General features: G+C 36.8%; 3 protein-coding genes across 7 annotated transcripts; 1 reads left to right on the forward strand and 2 right to left on the reverse strand.

The window, feature by feature from the left end:
• Positions 1–126: 126 nt before the first annotated feature.
• On the reverse strand, positions 127–3,702 carry LOC111788105 (DOMON domain-containing protein / dopamine beta-monooxygenase N-terminal domain-containing protein). The gene has a single exon (XM_023668298.2). The coding sequence runs from the start codon at positions 3,289–3,291 to the stop codon at positions 592–594; it is 2,700 nt and encodes an 899-aa protein (XP_023524066.2). The 5' UTR covers positions 3,292–3,702; the 3' UTR covers positions 127–591.
• A 1,532-nt stretch (positions 3,703–5,234) lies between these two features.
• LOC111788160 (U-box domain-containing protein 45) lies at positions 5,235–9,264 on the forward strand. Of its 5 annotated transcripts, none has more exons than XR_015419756.1 (4): positions 5,235–6,048; positions 6,542–7,480; positions 8,360–8,403; positions 8,638–9,264. XR_015419756.1 is itself a non-coding variant. In XM_023668406.2 (3 exons), the coding sequence occupies exons 1-2, from the start codon at positions 5,471–5,473 to the stop codon at positions 7,455–7,457; spliced, it is 1,494 nt and encodes a 497-aa protein (XP_023524174.2). In that variant the 5' UTR covers positions 5,235–5,470; the 3' UTR covers positions 7,458–7,480; positions 8,360–8,617. The 5 variants fall into 5 exon arrangements, 2 of the variants coding, with proteins under 2 accessions (XP_023524174.2, XP_023524173.2); XR_015419754.1 differs by having other exon boundaries at positions 5,236–6,048; positions 6,542–7,500; positions 8,638–9,263; XR_015419755.1 differs by having other exon boundaries at positions 5,236–6,048; positions 6,542–7,500; positions 9,152–9,262.
• Positions 9,265–10,577: 1,313 nt separating this feature from the next.
• On the reverse strand, positions 10,578–13,586 carry LOC111788281 (stromal cell-derived factor 2-like protein). Its single transcript, XM_023668600.2, has 6 exons — positions 13,220–13,586; positions 12,495–12,635; positions 12,227–12,367; positions 11,196–11,245; positions 10,992–11,121; positions 10,578–10,922 (listed from the first exon to the last, which is right to left on the reverse strand). The coding sequence occupies exons 1-6, from the start codon at positions 13,325–13,327 to the stop codon at positions 10,839–10,841; spliced, it is 654 nt and encodes a 217-aa protein (XP_023524368.1). The 5' UTR covers positions 13,328–13,586; the 3' UTR covers positions 10,578–10,838.
• Between the last annotated feature and the right edge of the window lie 1,050 nt (positions 13,587–14,636).

A 14,636-nucleotide genomic window follows, 5' to 3' on the forward strand; every position in this document is an offset into this window, starting at 1 on the left:
AGAAATATTGCACCAGAAAACGTTATCAAATGCACTCGACAATTCTATCATTCAGATAGAAATTATTTTTTTCACATGCTAATTAGGGTAAAGTTGAAAGGTTTAGGACAGCATGAGCCATAAAGATAGGGAACAAAAAGGGGCTACGCTGGATTTGACAAATGTCAATTGCAAGTATCTTCACTGCAGAGCAAGAGTATCAGTGAGAGTTTCATATATACAAACATATATCGCTTTCATTTCGTTTACATGAAACTTCTTGCTTCTCATGGTGGACACGCCTATAAACCTCCTAACTATGTAGCTGAAACATGACAAAACTTGCAGCGTTATTATCCTTTGTGACAAAAAAACAAACAGTAGAAACGATCCCTTTCAATTGTGTAGAGGTGTCCTGTTATATCATAAAAAGTAAAGAGATGATGATCTTCGGCAGACTAAGATAGGGTGGGGGAAGTGACAAACCCCTTCATGTTCTCGACGAAGGCTTCAAGAACAAAACTCAAAGCAGCTACCTCCGTTTAGTGAAAAATCAAAGCTGGCGAATGGACCAACTCCATATCAAAAAGAATAGGTTTAGAGATAAAAAGTCTATCCTCTTAAAGGTTCTAACTGAACTTCCATAGTTCCTGAAGGATGAGATTCTTTTCCTTCAATTGAAATAGTCGGACCCAATAGATCAACAGAATCGTCCTCATTACCGAGCACCCAATTGCTTCTTCCATTTATTCTGTCCCGCCTCCGCTGCCTCTCCTGATGCTCCAAATAAATAGCCATCAATGCAATGATCATAAACCATATAATTAGAGCCCAGATAAGGCCATGGACGTTTTCGCTGTCATATCGATCGCCTAGATGCTTCATTCCAGTGAATTGCGCTGCGATACCAATACCAATTGTACATCTGCCCACAATTGCATGTGAATACTCCCATAAAATTCTATTGGGGGAAACCAATTCCCCATTGGCTGGTTTTTTCGGTCTGAAAAATGCATTTACTGGCTGTATACATGCCAAGAGTATAGCAGCAATCCCAAACTTAACATGAACTGAGCTGACATAAAAACCACGAAGCTCGGCAATAGCAAAAAGGAGGCCAAGTAGGACAATTGACAAACCCGAGTACTGCAAGTAAACATGAATCTGATACCATCCATCACCCTTCACATGTTTCAAGTATCTAGCAGCCAATATCCCACCAGGTAACAAAATACCCCAAGCAAGGAACATCATGAACCCATGAACAGCTAATACTGGTTGTAAATCTTGTTCAGCCTCTGCAGAACCACGCATAAGCAGCACTCGCATAGGCCTACTGCTTCGAGAAGAATGCATATTTCCGTCGCTTAAATGTTTATCCACCCATTTAGCACCCATTGCCCATATAACCTTTAGGGGAGTGGTGGGATCAATTATATTTTTACACTGTGGTCCATGGCCATCAGGACATGAAGGTTTCAAGGGACGTGTAAACTCCAGAGTAATGATACCACTTTCTGACTTGCACCTCACAAAAGTCAAATTCTCTTTTGTTGGATGTACATTTAAAGCTCCCTTTCCATCAATCCAGTAGGTATTCACTCTACCTTTGCCAGCTTCATCCATCCAACCCACATAAGCATAGCTATTAATCATTCCACTTCCAAAGCCAATAGCAAGATAACCGCTCTTTTTCTCACCACGCGCTGCAATGGTTATCGAATCCTCAGACAGTGTCCAAAAAAATGTAACTTGTTGGTCATCCAACAAAACACTGTTGTTATACATGTCTGATAAACCACCATCGACAACCTGCACTCTCCAACCCATTTTTTGTTGGAAAAGTGAGTGATAAAAGACTTGGTCAGGAGTATTCCTATCAGGTGCCCAAGTTAATTCCGTGGGGCTGGCTTGTACTCCTTCAGCTTCCGGTCCTCCAGCATAAATAGTCTCAGACATGTTCCTCAGTGTCGCATTTCCACCGAGCATGTCCGAAGTAATGTAGAGTGCAACATCATGCCCGGCTTGTAATGAGAACTTCACTGGCACCCCCCTCTCAACTCTCAGTAAAGGAGCCTCCTTCTTGTTGATGTAGAGAACTTTTGCAGGGTTTGGAGGATTTGGATAATGCAAAGCCGGACCACTAGTTACAACAAGAGGAGAATTTGCATCTGCAATAACAACATCTTGATCCTCCTTGTCTTCTGCATCAAGCGGACCCAAACAATCATTCACATGCTCTGAAACATTGAGAACCAGATGCCCGTAAGTCACGCCGTGATTTTGAGGCAGATAGAACGGCCGAATTGCATCAGGCGGCTTCATTGGTCCAACAGCCCAAATGACATCCATACTTGCAGTATGATTGATCGGCACATCATACTTCTTATCAACGGTAACCAGCGGCCTTCGATACCGAACGAACGACACCCCATCTCTCCTATGCCCATAAATCAACCTAGTATTGTTCACCAAACCAACAGGATCTGAACCTTCGAAAATTGTATCCGGACAAACACCATGCACCATACCATCCTTGTTTATCATACATTCACTGAGCCTTGTGATGTAGAAATCATCCACAAGAGGCACTCCATCCTCGTTGATCCCCATCACGGCGACATCCGCCCCAATCATGAGATTAGAACTCCCATTCGGGTTTGCCCACCCAAATGCCATGTAGTTCGTCGTCGGAATCGCCCCCTCCAGTCCGATCTCGATCAACTTATCCTGAGTACTCAATGTCCACCTAACCCTGTAGTTATCAGCCAAAACTTTGCAATTCTCGAACGAGGTGGGCGCAATAGAAATCGAACCCGTATCTTCCCATGGATTCCCATATTCCGACGGAGACGGAGCCACACTGGGACTACCCGTCGATCCATTATTCGGTTTCCGGAGAATAACATGTCCAAAATCTGATGCGGCAGGAAGGTCCCAGGCGGCGATGACTTGGATCTGATCCCATTTAACATTCTTCTTCAAATGCACAATGAAGGAAGCGTTTTTGTACGTCTCATTAAGCTTTTTATCAGACACGACAAACCCGGCCGTGAAATTATTAACATCAGGAGCGATCGCACCCCACCAGTGCACATCGGTCCCAGAAAGCATATCAAAATTCGAAACCCTAAAAGAGCAATCATCGATTATCCTAAAGGAACCTCTAAGTTGGTGCTGTACCATTTCAAATTCGGACTCGAAATCGACGAGAGGACTGGTTTTAGAACAACCAGATCCAGCATCCGCATAGTAACAAACAATCGAACATATCAAGATAAAACACCCAACGAAAATGGGTGTGTGATGCATGAGGACGAGATTGGGATCCAAATCGACTCACCCTCTCGCTAGGATTAAAAAAAAAAAAAAAAAAAAACCAAAAACACCTCTGGATCTAGATTCAACAATAGATATATATATCGAACTTTAAAAACGAAATGAATCAAAATTGTTCCATTACCAGAGATCTCGGACGGTGATAATGGATTCCCGATCGGAAATTCAATTGCAATTGCAAATGCAACAACTCAACAATCGAGGACGGTTTCTAGGCCGGACCTTGGACAGCTTTTTTTGCTGGCACGTTGATCTTGGTTAGTGCGTTAAGCAATGGCAACAAATTCAAGATCGTGTACAAAAAAATGGAAGTAATAAAGAAAAATTCCATTCGTGGATTTTGATGCTTTGGTCTAAGTTCAAGGAATTGTTTACGAGCTGCAATGAAACGTACACCCAAATAAAAAATTAGAATTAAATATAATCGCTTAAATTAATAAAAATATAATTGAATTTTTAAATTTTTATTAACCATCTTTAAATTTTTAAAATTACCCTTAAATTTTTTTAAAAGGTTTAAAAATAGTATTATAAATAAAATAATTAGTAATATAATTTTTTTTATAATTAAGATTATTTTTGGAAGTTTATTATATATTTTTTTAAAAACGTGACGCTAGAGTATTTTTTTCGATGGAAAACATATTTAATTAAATAATAAAATTTATATCTTCGAGTGTGGTTGTTCTCTCGATATCGATAAGGACTTTGGTGACATTAAAGGTGAAACTGTTGATCGTCATCCTCACCGAACAAAATGACAACATCAGCTCTAAGATATGTCCTTTTGTAGCAACGGTCGAACTCGAAAAAATAATAAATATTTTTTATTAAAAAATTTAACAATTATATATATTTTTTTTTTAAGATGAAGAGTACTTACTAATAAAAGTTATTATTATTATTATTAAATCATTTATTTAAAAGTTAAGTTGTATTAATGAAAATATTGTGCGCAATTAATCCCTTATTTTTATCGTATAAATTTAGGGCACCTACACTATCCTATTCTACTCAAAATATTTTAATGATTAGCAATTATACATCAACTTTTCATATATTAGATTGTTTATCGAAAAATTAAATTCAGTGTTGACCTAGTAGTGACTAAGACGCATATCTGAATTACGTCTAAAATAACGATACTTTGACACATTGACTTTTCATCATTGACCTAGTAGTAATGCACGTATGGTTTACGTCTAAAATAACGTCAGTTTGACATATCGACTTTTCGTCTATTAGATTATTTGTTGAAAAAATCGAACACAATACTGATCTGATGGTGACTAGGATACATGTCTTGATTACGTTTAAAATAAACGATAGTCTGACACATTGACTTTTCGTCTATTAGACTGTTTGTTGAAAAATCGAACATCGTGCTAATCTAATAGTGAATATGATGCATGTCAGGGTTAGGTCTAAAATAAGAGTTTGACATATCCGTTTATTGTCCGTTAGATTGTTTGTGATATAGATCTATTAATAGGACGCATGCATGCTTGAAATATTAATTTTTATTGAAAAAACTAAATATAGTTTAAAATTTTGTAATGGCTCTCTCATTTATTTAGAATAATAATAATTTAACTTATTTTAATTTACAAGCTTATTTTTAAATTATATATTTTTTAAAATATATATATTTTTGGAAATTGTATTTATTTCTTTAATTTATCTATTGTGGATTTTGAATTTCATATTTTAAAAGAAAATATTTAAATTATTAATAAATTTAAAACTTTTTAATTAAAAAAAAAAAAGCAAAGAAATCAATTCTCGCATTTATAGATTTAATTTTTAATTTTTTTTAAAAGAATATATTAAATATTGAAATAATATGTCTATTTTTTCTTATTATCTAAATTATAACAATTTTGTATTATTTTATTTATTTTATTTAATGCCACAACTGATTTTTCGGTACGCCATTTTTTGCCGCTGAAGTTGCCAACTCTTTTCTAGTTCTGAGCAGAGTGTGAAGCTCTGCAAAAACCAAACGAAATTTTTCAAGGAGATCGAAGAACGGAGCAAAATAAGAGCAATAATGCAGTTCAATGTTGTTGTTGTTCTTCTTCTTCCTCTGGAGATTCCTCGCGGTGTTCTTCTGTCTGCAATCTAGTTTCAGAAGCAGTTTCCGGTTGCCGATATGGTCAAGTGTGAAAGAAACAATGTCGGATCTGTAGTTTTTGACCGAGTTTCCACTTCCACTGCCGCTTGCGGAAATTTTCGCCTTCGTACGTCATTCTCCGCTGCTTCATTCCGTAAGAAGATTTTTGACGCTGTAAGTTGTAGCGGAAGTTTTCGCTATTGTTATCACCACGACGGCGATGGTACTGTTGCCTCGGCGATTAAACCGGCGTCCGAGATTGTGAATCAACGGAAGTCGGTGAGGCCGAAGCGGTCTAATGCGAAGTCGGAGAAGCTGTTCGATCTTCTGAGGTTGGAGTCATTGCAGGAATCGAAGCAGGAGACGGAGGAGGAGGAGGAGGAGGATCTGGAGGAGTTCATATGCGTGGTGAAGAAACTGCAGGATGATGATTTGGTGAAGAGGAGAGCTGCTGCGAGTCGAGTTAGGTTGCTTGCAAAAGAAGATGCAGAAGCGAGAGAGACGTTCGCAATACTCGGAGCCATTTCGCCGCTGATTGGAATGCTTGATTTGGAAGACAATGAATCTAAGATCGCCTCGCTTTATGCATTGCTCAATCTTGGAATTGGAAACGATATGTAAGTTCTCTTTTTCATTGGAATCTTCCGATTTTGAATTGTTTATTGCACTTTCTTCTCTCCATTTTCTTGATTTTCACATGTTTTAACTTAACGCGCGTTTTTTTAATCGGTTGTTTTTTTGTTCTTTCTTTCTCTTTCTCTTTCCTAATCTCCATGTGTTCTTCATTCTGCGTGGGATTTGTGATTATCCAGTTTCCTATATTTTTGTTTGGGTACTGAGGAGTCACTTTCAGTATTCTCTCCAACATGTTTCTGCGATTTTTTGTTTTATTGATGCTTTCTATTCCAAGTTCTATAAACTTCTGATTCCATTGTGATTTTCTCCAGTGATTGATATGTGGATGTCCTTGATGTCCTTGTTTTGTCTTAATTCCCCTGCCACATGATAATCTTTTTTTTTTTTTAATCTAATTTACATACATAGATTGACAACTTTATTTCCGGAATTATGAGTTCTTTGGATTTAGTTAATTGGTTACCCTCTTTGCAGGAACAAGGCGGACATTGTCAAAGCAGGTACTGTTCACAAAATGCTTAAGCTGATCGAATCTGATAATTCCATAAATCCATGTGTCTCCGAAGCCATAGTTGCAAATTTCCTCGGCTTGAGCGCATTAGATACCAACAAACTGGTAATTGGGTCATCAGGTGCAATTCCTTTCCTGGTGAAGAACTTATACGACCCAGACAAAAAAGGTAGTTCACAAGTCAAACAAGATGCTCTACGTGCGCTATATAACCTCTCTATTTTCCCATCCAACGTTCCATTTATCTTAGAAACCAAGTTGATCCCATTTCTTCTAAACTCGATGGGAGACATGGAAGTCAGTGAAAGAGCTCTCTCTATTTTAAGCAATGTGGTATCAATCCCAGAAGGCCGAGAAGCCATAAGCACTTTTCCAGATTCATTTGCAATAGTAATTGATGTATTGAATTGGGGTGATTCGCCAGGGTGCCAAGAGAAGGCCTCGTATATTTTAATGGCAATGGCGCACAAATCTTATCGTGATAGACAGGCAATGATTGAAGCTGGGATTTCATCCACTTTGTTGGAACTAACTCTTTTGGGCAGTACGTTGACTCAAAAGAGGGCCTCGAGGATATTGCAGATTTTGAGGGTCGATAAAGAAAAAGAGATATCGGATGATTATGGTTGGAATTCTTCTGCTCCAATTTGTGGTGGTTCATCTTCTTTTACAAACCCAATTCTTGGTTCTGCAGAAGTGGAAGGATTGGATGATTTGGTGAGTGAAGAGAAGAATGCTGTGAAGCAATTGGTGCTGCAGAGCTTGCAAAACAACATGAGGAGAATCGTTAGGAGAGCGAACTTACCTCAAGATCTTGTGCCTTCTGATCATTTCAAGTCCCTCACATCAAGCTCCACTTCAAGAAGCTTGCCGTTTTGAGTGCCTAACTGCCAGGAATTCTGGTATCCTCGATAATTCTGAAGTTAGTCGTCTCTCTTCATAAATCCATCTATCTTGTGCAGTTTGTTTTTTTTTTCTTTTCTTGTGGGTGTTATTTAACTAGCCTTATTGTTCATCATAAAGTTAATTCGACTCATTGTTTATTATAAATTTAATATCACAAATGTATTTAGGATTTGTTTAATAATTTAGGTTAAATATATGCTCTAGTTATCATTGTTATGATGTTTTTGCAATATAGTTCGTATGGTCTAAAAAGTTTTAATTTGGTCCTATTGGCCAATGATATGAGCGTACATCATATGCTATTTAATTTCTAACACCATTTTAGAGGAAGATCTGAAACATTTCATCTATTTTGTAGCTTTGTTCTCTTCTAAATTTGATTAACTCTTACTGCTTAAACTTACATGACAATGGAAAATAGATCTTTATTACAAGTTATCTTGTGCTCCCAATAAGTTTAGGTTCATAAAATCAGAACCATACCAAATGGGGAATAGAATTTAGTGATAGAACATAGTCGAGGACTCTTAGATTTTTGGAGATCCCAATTATTCTTTCTTGTTCCTCATATAAATCACTGGCCCCCGTAGTATTTAATATTAGCAACACTGGTACACATATTTCTCTTACAAACATTATTTTTCCTCCTAGAAAGTAGAAACCTGAAAATGCTATTTATTTATTTTCCTTGAATTTGGAAGGTGTAGCTGAAACAGGTACTGTTCACTGCCCCTTCTTGTCTCCCAACATCTTGCCTCTTGCTCTCCAATATTTTACTCTCTATCTCAGGATCTTCTATAACATTTCTTAAGAACTTTATAAACATGATATGATTTGAATTATACTAACAAAGCTATATTATATTTCTTCTTCAGGAATGATGCAGTTTTCCTTGTAAACGATGATGCGAGCTGTAGAGGTAACATCTCTACTGCAAATGTAGCATTATGCTACAGTGCTTTTAATTCAATATAGATTTGGAAAGTTGATCTCTGCAACTTCTTTATTTTCATTTTTAACTTTTGGGTCTCTTTAACTTTGGACTAGCTAGCTATTCTATAGGTCTTCTGCACAAAATCAAGTACTAACTTTCCCCAAAGATGTCATATATTTATTAAAATGAGGTGCTGCAATTGCTTTGTTGTTAAACCAGAAGTAGCTGGGACTTGCAATAAACAAGGGGAAGGAAGTGGAAGGTGTAGGCAGTTAATGTGTTTGAGAATTATTTGAAAATGACACCCTCTCCCTGTGCCTCTAGTGGTCTAGCAACAATAATTAGAATTATTTGGAAATGCACTGTTGACAATAATTTTTTTAATAAAATTAGTATTATTACATACCACTTTCATTTATTGTCCATCACGTTAAAAGGAGTATGATACTTTCATTTATTGTCTATCACGCTAACGGGAGTATGATACGTTGATAGGCTGAGAATAACTTGTTTGTCTCTCTCGATTCTTTTTTTTATTTTTATTGGGAATTTGATGTGTGAAGTAATGAGAATTATGATCGGTAGTTGAGTTATTTATGAAGGTCTTATCTCGAGCAATGAGGACAGAATGAGAATCCTCCTGAATATCAAGTGGGTGGCGTTTTGAGTCTTAGAAACCATATAGTTACCTTGACATTGATTTTTATTTAATTTTGATGTTCATCATCTTCAGCTGCTGCATTTGGAACCTTAAAGCTCCGGGTGCTTATTTGCTTATACTTAATAAATGGTGTCTAGTAGATTTGTGTTTGTGTTTGTGTTGCGTTGTCCGACAGCGATTTTGTGGGGCTGTACAATTTGTGAAATCTTAAAGGATGTTTCTTTGGACATTGGATTTAATTTAATTTTCATATCATATTTGTTTCAAAACTGGAAAAAATTAATAAATTAATTTTTTTAAAACTAAAAAAGTCAAAGGTTATCAAGTGAATATTTAATGGAAAATAAATGTTTCTTAACTTTTGGAAGATTATTTATTAAAACCCATAATTATTTTTATGTTAGTCATTGTTTAATTGTTTATGTGATGTGATTTTTTACTATGCTTGCTTGAATTAGAATAAGATGATTTTTTTTTTTTGAACTAAAATTGATATCTAGTAAGCATTTTTTTATGGATGATTTTAGTCACAAATATCGGCATGAACCATTAATTTATATCAAGGTTATGTGTTTTTTTCAAATTAAGACTTGCATGAGATGAGTTTATTTAAAATAGTTACTGTTTTTCAAAAAATAATTTAAGTATTAAAATTTTTGAATGTGAATAAAAATGACAAAAAAAGGAAAACACCCTCTTGAAACGTATTCATTAGTAATTATACTTAAATTAATTAGAAATAGAAAAGAACCACTTTCCTTAAATGAGACTTACAAACTAATATCCTTCCCAAACTGTAACGGCCCAGATTCACCGCTGGCAGATATTGTCCTCGTTGGGCTTTCCCTTTCGAGCTTGCCCTCAAAACTTTAAAACGGTCTGCTAGGGGAAAGTTTCCACACCCTTATAAACGGTGGTTTGTTCTCCTCCCCAACCAATGTGGAACATCACAATCCACCCCCCTTCGGGGCCCAGCGTCCTTGCTGGCACTCTTTCCTTCCTCCAATCGATGCGGGACAATCCACCCCCCTTCGGGGCCCAGCGTCCTCGCTGGCACTCTTTCCTTCCTCCAATCGATGCGGGACCGCCCCCAAATCCACCCCCTCTAGGGCCCAGCGTCCTTACTGGCACACCGTCTCGTGTCTAACCCCCTTCGGGGAACAGCGAGAAGGCTGGCACGTTATCCGGTGTCTAGCTCTGATACCATTTGACCCAGATTCATCGCTAGCAAATATTGTCCTCTATGGGCTTTCCCTTTCGAGCTTCCCCTCAAGGCTTTAAAACGCGTTTGCTAGGAGAATGTTTCCACATGGTGGTTTGTTCTCCTCCCAACCAATGTGGGACATCACAAAAACAAAAATACAAAAAATAATAATAATAATAATAATAATAAATAAATAAATAAATGAAAGTTCCTTGATATATGAATTAATTTATAGTAATTAAAAACAATTGGCCGAGACAAAAAGACCAAACTGCCCTGGCAAGGAAGAGGAGGTGATTGAAAGTGGAAGGTTCTTTTCATTAAATATCAGTTTCCCCCCAGAGTTGAACTATATTATCCAAAATACATGATGTAATTGTAACATACTCTATCAATGAATAGCAGCAATCTATGGAACACTTCATCCATATTTCTTTAAGTAATAATGATCAGCTCAACTTCATGTAAAACAGGCAAACAGTCTCTCAATATTTCAAGAACCTAGAAGTAGCCTAATTTTGAAAGTTAATACATTGTTATCTCACCAGAAAGTTTCTACTTCGTCTCGGTGATTGGGAGGTAAACGCCCTCGGCAGCCAACCAGACGTTGTCAGCTCGCTTTTCTCGGACTCCACAGACCTGTAAAGCCATATAAAATGGTTAGGAGTTCTCACTTCCAAATCACTATCATTTGTTTGTTGTTCTCACCTCCTGCTGCCCTCCGGCTATGCGGCTGTACTTCTTGTCATGGCTGTGTAGGTAGCCATTGGTGTCGACGTGCTGAAGCCGAACTCTCTGTTCTTGCTTCCATGTCTTCCCACTCCCTTCGATCATAAGCCTGTTGAATTTTGCAGGTGAGGAACCATTCGTTCGTATCGAGATGTGTAGTATACATTTTTTAAATTGTCTCACCTCCAGTAGTCCCCAGTGTCGGAATCAGAATCTCCACCAAAGCAGCTGACCTGCACCCAGCAGAGTCTAGAACCGTTAAGGAGCATAAAAGCCATAATTAGGATTTGAAATCAAAATTGTCATGTCTAATGACCATATATTAATGGAAAGTTGGAAAGCATGACCAGAAATTGGATCCAAAATCCTCATATTCCCTAACCATATACAATGAGGCATGCATATGGAATAAGCCAATTGCATAAACAAGTCCAACAGAAAACATGTCATCATAATGACTGGGAAAACTTTGATATCGTTCAAAATAGAAAAAGTGATTCAGAACTAAAAAAGACATTGCATGAATGTCTTGTACGAAGAAGAAAGGAAAGCGTTATAAAAAACGAAATGATAATTAATGTCATACTATAAAGTTAAATTTTGAAATACATTTGTTATGCAAAATATAATGGCGACCAACCTCGACTTGGTTTCTTCGGGAAATTCAAGAACAGAATCTAGCATAGGGCAAAAATTTATAAATGCAGAATGAAATACTCAACCAACAATTTTTAGAGGTCGTGAATGCTAGAAATATAGTACATGTACATCGAAAACGAACAGAACATTCTCCAAACAGATGAGGCAAAGTCATATACTTGAAAAGTTTGGGCAGGCAAGAGAAGACGAGGAAAGCACATATTAGTTCTACAAAATGTATGATCCACTATGGCTTTCGTTAGTAACTAATAACTGAATTCTCGGGAATACAATCCCAAGTTCAACATGCATCGCAAACAGATTAACTTTCTACCTCCATGATGCAGAAACAATGTCGAGCTCAATAAATGCACTTGAAGAATGGCAGCGTTGAGCTTATATTATTAATTCAATCACCATGAAGTAAAAACGAAAGCAACCAAAAAAAAAAATCAATACAAGAGGAACATCACAGCAGTAAGCAGATAATATGGAGAGATGCAATGCAATCGACGCATATGAGATTATCCAGTCCTCAAAAAAATTGTTAAATGTGAAATGCACAATGCAATAACCTCTAGATTTCCCGATATTGGGGATGCATGCAGGTGGCTGTGCAGCCATTTCCTTGTTTTCATGTGTTGCAACCTGATAATTGTTCCACTTTTAATGGTGTCTCCCTGTTTTGCTGATGTCCCAGGCTGAGGTCTTACTATCTGCCAATGATAAACTTGTTACAGTTGCAACCGAAACACGAAAATAATAGAGGGGGACAAACAGATGACAGCTTTTGTTCCACATGGAAATGTGGAACGAGTAAAATTGCAATGGGAAGAGATTTACCCAGTAGCTATTGGAATCGTCAACATTTGGAAAACCGGTGACCGACTGTTGCCCACTACCAGAACCATAAGGCACGTCGTGGGAATGCAAACGGAATTTAGTTTTCTCGTGCATTAGCTTTAGCACTGTCCCATAAGTAATCTGTCCAACAAACACACCAATCAATATATCAACTCCAAGTACATGATTCACTTACCCAATTCAAGCTTTGTTCAATAGATTAGGATTAAAGAATTACAGGAAAGAAAAAAAAAATCAATATCTGCTTAAGAGATGGATTCAGTGAAAAGAAAAAACCAAGCGATTTCCATCGAGTTTTCTATCTGCGTTTGAGAAGATTCCGAGTGCTTCACACTTCTAAGTTCAATTCCAATCTATATTGCCGTTTTCCTCACTCATCAAAATCTTTCCTCGTCCATTTCATTTGATCACTCCTACGCCAAGCAGGAAAATCCCAAGAGAAAATCCAAATCTCCTTAAAAGACAGCTTCCCGCACATTTTTAAGCAAATGAAATACGAGGTTGAAAAGTTAAATTGATTTTCAATGTATCACCTATCTACCTCCTTTTAGTGATCTTTTTTCATCTTTCATGATTTATAGTTCAAATGAATCAACATTGTCGATTTACTAAAAAACTTAATCATAAACTTCTAATCAGATTCCAGTGCAAAAGAATCGATGCAAACACGAACAAATCGCTTAACAAGGTTAACAGATTCAAACCTCAACGCCCTCCGAGGATGACGCAGCAGAGGCAGACGACAGAGAGCCATGGTCGAGATCAAGACCGAGGAAGAGAAACAGCGCAAGAGCGAAGAAACCGATAGCCATAACGAAAAGCAAGGCGATGAACCAGTTACGCTGCCAGAAAGGCAAATCGGAATGCGACGGCGAAACTCTCTCTCTGTAAACGATCCTCGTCGGCGTTGACGGCGGAGGAGAAGCGGAAGACGAAGGTTTTCTCCGAGACAAACCTGAGGACCCTGAAGAAGCCACGGTTGATCGGAAGAACTCGCCAATACCAACGACGTGAAGAACGAAAATGGAAGAATTTTGCAATTTCGATTTTGAGTTCGATCGGTGGAACTCAAAATTAGATTTAAATAATTAATTAATCCTTTTCTCTTTGTGAAGTCACGGAAATTGAAGTAAATTGGGTTTTCGACGTGGCTTGGGTGACACGTAAGAAACCTCTGTTCCATCCAATTGGAAATATACACGTGGCATTTAGATGACGTGGGTTGTTTTTATTGGATGGAATTGAGTCTTCTCTCCGGTCTCTGGGAAGCTCTGTCGACGCTGACGTGGACTTGTTGACTTTGACCAAAACACAGTTAGTTAAATTAAAAGTTGTGTTTTATTATGTAATTGGACATTATTTATAAAAATAATAATATTTATTTAATTTTTATAATTATTTTTTCTCCAATATCTTTTTTAAAAAAATTCTCTATTTAAAATATATCGGTTACAAAAATTAATTAAAAATTTAAAAATAAATAATTAAATGTTTTATCGGTTAAACTATGACTGGAACCAACCCAACCCAAAAATTTTTATGGTTGGGTCGGATTATATCATTATATAGTAACAGCCCGAACAATTAGATCTAAAAAATGTCTCAACCTAACACGATCCACAAGCATCCCTAATTTAAACCTCTAATTTTTTTTATTTATCGAAAAAATAATTATTTAATGTTAATAAACTTCATGATCAATTTGAAATGATATATGGCAATAGGAATGATAGTATCGGGAAAACTTTCCTATTATGTAATCAAGTCAAATTTGCATCTATATCGAGACAAAAATGACACATTTTTCAATACAAGTAGTTATGAGATTCCCACTTTTATTCCGTTGATAAATTTTAGGCAAATATGAAATAATTTGGTAAAAATATCATTTTAGTCATCGAGTTATTGAAATCATGTTTTTTGAATTATTGGAATGAAGTGAAACTGTGCTCGAGTTAACATTACAATTAGTCGTGGACGAAAATAGTTTGTTTTAAAAATACATTTAAACTTTAAAAAAAAAAAAAAAAACCCTTGAATTTTTTAAAGTTTCGTTAATACCCTTGAACGTTTTTAAAAACTTTAAAACACCTTAAAACTTCGGTAAAAATTTAAAAAATA

Source organism: Cucurbita pepo, chromosome 2 (assembly GCF_057944985.1).
Source record: "Cucurbita pepo subsp. pepo isolate OVF chromosome 2, ASM5794498v1, whole genome shotgun sequence".
Lineage (NCBI taxonomy): Eukaryota > Viridiplantae > Streptophyta > Magnoliopsida > Cucurbitales > Cucurbitaceae > Cucurbita > Cucurbita pepo.

Coding starts and splice junctions, on each gene's coding strand:
- LOC111788105 (XM_023668298.2), bottom strand. CDS start 3,291: ATGCATCACACACCCATTTTCGTTGGGTGTTTTATCTTGATATGTTCG.
- LOC111788160 (XM_023668406.2), top strand. CDS start 5,471: ATGGTCAAGTGTGAAAGAAACAATGTCGGATCTGTAGTTTTTGACCGA. Junction 6,049..6,541: donor CTTGGAATTGGAAACGATAT/GTAAGTTCTCTT, acceptor CCCTCTTTGCAG/GAACAAGGCGGACATTGTCA.
- LOC111788281 (XM_023668600.2), bottom strand. CDS start 13,327: ATGGCTATCGGTTTCTTCGCTCTTGCGCTGTTTCTCTTCCTCGGTCTT. Junction 12,636..13,219: donor CATCCTCGGAGGGCGTTGAG/GTTTGAATCTGT, acceptor TTTGTTGGACAG/ATTACTTATGGGACAGTGCT. Junction 12,368..12,494: donor ACGATTCCAATAGCTACTGG/GTAAATCTCTTC, acceptor TATCATTGGCAG/ATAGTAAGACCTCAGCCTGG.